Source organism: Bos grunniens, chromosome 7 (assembly GCF_055505025.1).
Source record: "Bos grunniens cultivar Pamir isolate PY7600 chromosome 7, Bosgru_T2T1.0, whole genome shotgun sequence".
Classification (NCBI taxonomy): Eukaryota; Metazoa; Chordata; class Mammalia; order Artiodactyla; family Bovidae; genus Bos; species Bos grunniens.
In genome coordinates this window covers 47,217,414-47,223,495 of record NC_141171.1, presented here as the reverse complement: position 1 = coordinate 47,223,495, position 6,082 = coordinate 47,217,414, and the positions used below count along the sequence as shown (strand labels likewise).

Here is a 6,082-nt window from a genome sequence, read left to right as displayed (position 1 = left end):
ATTTCCAAAATAGCCACTATTAGGTTTGATGTGTCTCCTTATGGATTCTTTTCAATGTCTATGTAATTATCCATCTTTAAATATTATATAACATATTTTTAAAAATGAAAAACATCACGTTTTATCCTGCTACTTTATTTTTGCACTTAATATACTGCCAACATCATATTTCCATTTTAACTTACCTCCTTCAATCATGGAGAAGAGCCAAGATGATCAAGAGACTCTGGGACAGGTTCTACCTGAAGAAGGCTATTATGGATCTCAGCTCATCAGGAGCACCCAAGAGAATACCCTAGCTGGCCCAGCGAATACAACACTACTTCGAAACAAACTGGCAACCAGCAGCAGCACTAGGCAATGATCCAACTGAGGAGGACTTAATTAACGTGCTCTGGTTGTGTGACAGAAAACACCTCAGGTTCCCCTGGTAATGGACCAGATGCCAGTCATCCTCTCTTCAGCATCCACAGTGCCCACCCAGCCCAGTGATGCATGCAGACCCAACTCTCGTGTAAACAGAACTGCCTCTCATACGCCGGAGCGGAAGGACCACGGGGGACCCTCAAGGCTGTCCCCAACACAAGGATAGCGTCGAAATAGAGTAAATGCTCAAAAATGTTTGATGACTGAAAGAATGAGCAAACACCCTGGTGTTGGCGGGAGGGAGAGTTTAGACCACAGCCCGTAGAGCTGCCTTGGGATGCTGCAAGGCCAGCGGTAGTAAAGGAGAAAAATCAAGGAGACCATACTAAGGGTTTTATTTCAAGCAGGGAACCCTTTGCTACAGTAACAGGATAAACTGACGAGACTGAACGTTTCGACTTTGCGCCAGAGCCATGCTTTGTCCTGGCACTGGGCCTGTTAGGAGAGGGGATTTTCAGAGACATGCTCTTAATCACTCAAGGGGGATGGGGGGCTGTGGAAAAATCAAGGAAGACCCTTTCAAGGGGGGAAAAAGGGTGGGGGATTCGGAATCTAAAGATACCTTCCCCACTGGGATTTAGCTGGGAACGGATGCATCAGGCTGGCTGATGGTAGCTCCCCAGGGCACCGTGTTGAGAAGGATTCAGAAACTGCATTCACCTCAGGAGGAAGGGGCTGCAGGACTGATGAGGGAAGTCTCTGGTGGCACAGAAGCAGGAGTGACGTCATGGACACATAATAGCAAAAGAGCAGTGGTCTCCCCACGTGGTTCCAGCGTGGTTCCAGTGAGAAGTCAAATTTAGATTAATGACATCATAATGGAAATCAGACTGTGGATCAGGAGTTCACTTTGTTCTGTTTTGCTCTCCACGTGAAAAGAAGGCCCAGAGAATGCCCACCCCACCTGCACTCAATGCTGGGCAAGAAGGGATTTCAAGGTGAGCCCGGCTGGCTTAGGGTCAGTGCAGAGGCCTTTTCTCTCTTCGGTCAATTCACCACCTCAGGCTCTGGAGATGCTGCCACCATCAGCATTGGCTGTCGCGGAATGAGGTTCTGGTCAGGTGATGCTGAACCTGGGGAAAAAGGAGGAAAGGTTAAGACTGTCATCTCACTGGGATTATCAGTCAGCAAGATCTAGGAGTCAAATTGCTTCTGTGAAGCAACACTGGGCAAAGTATTACCATGATAACAGGCTGGGGAGGGGCTATGAGGTTGTCCAGGGTTGTTTTGTAAAAGTTCAATGAAAGACATTGCTGGGGGGGTGGGGAAATGTATCTTCTTGCCTTGAAAATGAACTTTTCTTGAAATTGAGAGAGGGCCAGTGAAGTTCGAATGTCACGGCAGATGGTGGGCCAGCATCATTCGAGATAGACAGCATCCCACCACTTGTTAGGAACTGCAGGGCTCCCTAATTCTCTAATTGCCTCACCCCACTCTGTCCTCAGTCTAGGCTACAAGGAGGGAATTGACTCCCTTGTCTTCAAAGCATGGCTGCTACTGCTGCCAGAGATCTCAGCGCTACTTGGTAAATTCAGATCCAGGACTTGTTGAAGGGCCTTGGTGTTCTTGGGTTAGAGCAGGAAGCTGAACTCTCTGTGTGAGGCTTGTTCAAGACAAGGCTCCAGAAGAGTTCCTGGGAACTCCCTCCTCCACCTGAGAGGCACTAGCCCCACCCACCCGTGCACAGGAAAGACACAGACATTTGTGCCCTTTGTCTTATCAGAGCATTTTCAGAAGGAAAAACTTCCAGTCACTGCTTTGAAAGGCCAAATCCAAGACAATCAGAATTGGGCTTGCTGGAAACGTCTTCCTTCCTCCTGAAGTAGCCAAACCAGGGTGGCCGTGAGTGGCAGGGAGCCATGGCTCAGGAAAGTGTCCAGCAACTCTGGGATCTGTGAAGCCTTGGCATTAAAACCCTTTGCAGCTGAAGTTTAATGACATGGAAAAATGGTCCTGAACTATTAAATGGGAGGAGTGAGCTATAAAACATTGTATAACATTGGATCCCAATTGGGGGATAAAAAAAAAGTTGGAAGAATATTAACAAGGCCATGGGATTAAAGGTATTTTTATTTTATTCTTTTTATTTGCATTTTCTATGTTTTCCTACATTAAAATGCATTGATTTTATGATAGGATTTTTTTAAAGCCACTTTCATCTGTTAAAAGGAGGATGTGGTCAGTATCTGAAAAGTTTTAAGAACCAGATTTATCCTCCTTGTCCTGAACATGACCCAAGTAACAGTGACTCTTTACTCAGGGTATTTAATTATGCAAAATGTGTTGCTACCCTTTCCCTTTTGTAAGAGAGGGCAAAAAGCCAGGAAGGCTGTGGATGTAGGTGCTTTAATAAAAAGCTAAAGCATGTGACTAAAGCAAGCGTCCGGGGCAGGGCCTGGACTCACTCTCATCAGCCTCATCCATCCTGCCCTTCCCCTGGCTCTAGGATCTGGCCCCATCCATGCATCCTAGCTGGGCTCTTATACAGGACAGGCAGCAGACAGGTTGGCTAGACCTTCCTAGTGAGGACCAACCACCCTTTCTAAGAGAATCTGCAGTTGCCATGACTGAAGCAAAATGGTCTCTTGTTTTCCAGAAAATTCAGTGACTCATTCCACTTTGTCTTCTGAGCTCTGAAACAAGAGAAGGGGAAAACAAGGGAGAAGAAGAGGAGGAGGAATTGAGGGGATATTGGAAGCTGGTCATCCATCTACTCGATTATGTTTCTGTGCGACCATTTGTGCGCCAGGTTTCATGGGAAGCACTAATGATACAAAGGAGAAAACCAGTTATAGCTCCCCTCGAACCTTCAGCTGACTGGGAGCAGAGCCTATAGCAGGTGTGCCTCCTCCTGGCCAAGGCATCAGGGCAGGCTTCCTGCAGGAGGAGGCTCCTACACCAGGGCCTGGATCACAAAGAGGAGTTGGCGAGGCCAAGGACAAGAGGAAGGTCTGAGGAGAGGTGTCAGGCTGGAAGAGCATGCACAAAGGCCCGGAGGCAAGAGTGAGGGTGGTGTGTTCAGGATGCTGCTGAGGACGAGGGCTTTAAGGACTGACACTTAACCTAGAGGGCAATCGGGAGCCATCGAGGGCAGTGGAGCGAGGCAGTCACTTATTCAGACTTCAGTTTTCAGATCCCTTTGGTTGCAGTGACTTTTCTACAATGAGAACAGGAAAAGGAGAGGGTATGGGAGGCAGAGATGGTGGCAAAGGCTGTTCTTTAGGAGTCTATTCAGTAGTGAGGTGGAGAGACAGTGTACCAGAGGGTGGGCACCCTGGTTCGAGACCTCTATCTTGGGTTACTGAATTTGTATGGTGAAGCTAATGCACTTCTCTCCAAGGGCTGAATGGGAAACAGACAGATGAGCTCGCTACAAACAGGTAAGTTCTGGGCCGGCCTCAGTTACTGACCGCCTAGCTCATGACCAGCCACAGGTGGGCATTTCAGAAGAGCTTTTTGATGACAAGAAGGGTGGCAATTCCAGTCCTGAACTAACACAGATTAAACAGGAAACAAACAGGGAAATTTCCGAAGTCCACACCACTCTCACGCAAAGAAGGGGTTTTAAGTTCCGGGAGGGCACAAGTGGCAGGGAAAGAGGAGCACTGACCTGGCGCTCAGGGGCTGGTCACCACGTGGTCCCCACGGATCGCCTGCAGCGAGAGCTCGTACCCAAGGAACATGGCCGCGCTCATGGGGAAGCCCCGCACGGCATTGACCGTGATGCCTCTGAAAAACACCTTTGGCAGGAGGCGGGGTTATCACACGACACGGACCGGCACCCTCCGCCCCCATCCACATCACTTCTGAAGGCTCGTTTCTTTGCAGGCCCAGTATGCATGCGCTAGATACTACCAGCTCACAGGTGAGTCCCGTGAACACCACGTTCGCTTGCTTAAAACTGTGCTCTCTCTCATGAGCACGCGAACACATGCTTGGTTCTAGGACTGCAAGTTACAGCTCCATACGCTCTGCAGTGGTAGACAGGGCACCAGGCCCTGACCAAGCACTGTGACTGGTGCTTCACAGGACGTCCCAGAAGGGGCAGGGTAGGGGGAGCTAATTCAGGCCATGCTCCAGACGGCAGATGTGGAGTCCAGGCACAGCTTTGCCAGTTAGCAGCTATGTTACCTGGGAAATTGGCCAAGGCTCTAGAACTCGATTTTCCCACCTGTCCAATAGGGGCAATAATACTATTGACCTCCTACAGTTGTTGAGGGAATAAATGACATGTTGCTTTTAAAGGCATTTTCACAGTGCGTGTCCTGCAGTAAGCACTCCTTAACTGTTGACAAATCACACCATCCTTATTAACAATAGTGTATGAAATCACTACTTCATACAGAGTAGCACTGCACTTCCGTCATGAATGCTGAGGCGTCTCTGTGCTGAGCTGCTAAACTCTGCCTTTAATACAAGAAGACTGGATTTATCACCCCTAGGGAGTGCTGCCCTTTCACTGTGACTCTTCCTGCCTGGTGCTGGGTAGACATTGATCTATATGATGTGGTCCCAGCCCTTGGGAAGTTTATAACCTACTGGGGACATAAGCCCCATTCAGGAATAATTGCAGTGTAACCCATAACATGATGAAAACAAATAAAGGCCTTGGTGAGGGGTGGGGTGGAGAGGTGTGCTAAGCTGCTTCAGCCATGAGTGACTCTTTGTGATCCCATAGATTGTAGCCCTCCAGGCTCCTCTGTCCATGGAATTTTCCAGGCAAGAATACTGGAATGGGTTGACATTCCCTCCTCCAGGGGATCTTCCCAACCCAGGGATTGAACCTGCATCTCCTGTATCTCCTGCAGTGGCAGGAGGGTTCTTTACCAGTAGCGCCACCTGGGAAGCCCCAGGGTGGGGAGGAGCTGTCATTAAATGTCTTCTTTGGGAAGAGATGACACGTCTGAAGGCAAATCGCTACTCACACATGAATGACCTGAGAACTGTCGGGTGTAAGAGGTAACCTGTTAACTGATGCCTGTATAATTTACTATTCAGTTGTAGTCTGTGAATAGTACTTCTCAGTACTTTAATTTTCAGAAGGTAGAAGTCCAGCCCTTTGCATGACCCAGTTTCCTTAGTTGTTGGGACTCTAGTGTCAGGGTAGGTGCAGACCACTGTCATGGGCCAGGACATGAGGTGACATCCCTTCAGGAGAGGTGTCTGCAGCGTGACACTCGTGGAAGCCTGGGACATGCAGCTTTGTCAGGAAGGAGAGAGAAGGGCCCCAGTATACCCAGGGTTGGGGGGAAGCCTTGGCCCCAGGGAAGGGAACTGATGGGCCAAGATCCACAGAGATGAGCAAGTGGCCAAGACAAACAGTGAAGCGTTCAGGTAGGGGCAAGCAGGCTCCTTGTAACATTAGCACTCCTCTCTAATGTCTAACCTTTCTGGAATTCCACAGAGATGGAATTCACCCAGGGTGACTGAATAACAACAAGGAATTGGGTCAGGCTCCGAGAGGAAAATTCCATGCTGGGTGTACACAGAGGCTCCCGTGTGCACCTCCACAAGGCAAGGCAGGCCAGGCAGGACCCAGCTTGGAGTGGGATCCTCCTCCCTGACAGCACTGGGCCATGCAGGAGCAGTGGGCCACTTCAGACAGCCAGAGAGGACCTCCCCCCGGCTGTGGCCTGCTCTGCTGTGAGGCCCAAAG

General features: G+C 49.4%; 1 protein-coding gene across 1 annotated transcript in view; it reads right to left on the bottom strand.

Annotated features, from left to right (window-relative positions):
* Nucleotides 1–744: 744 nt before the first annotated feature.
* Nucleotides 745–6,082, bottom strand: part of SLC25A48 (solute carrier family 25 member 48) — a 43,543-nt gene continuing 38,205 nt past the window's right edge. The window contains exons 7-8 of the mRNA XM_086413624.1: nt 4,037–4,166; nt 745–1,499 (exon numbers count right to left, since the gene is read on the bottom strand). Of these exons, the coding sequence (XP_086269750.1) occupies nt 4,044–4,166 (123 nt within the window). The 3' untranslated portion in view covers nt 745–1,499; nt 4,037–4,043. The remainder of the gene's footprint in view (nt 1,500–4,036; nt 4,167–6,082) is intronic.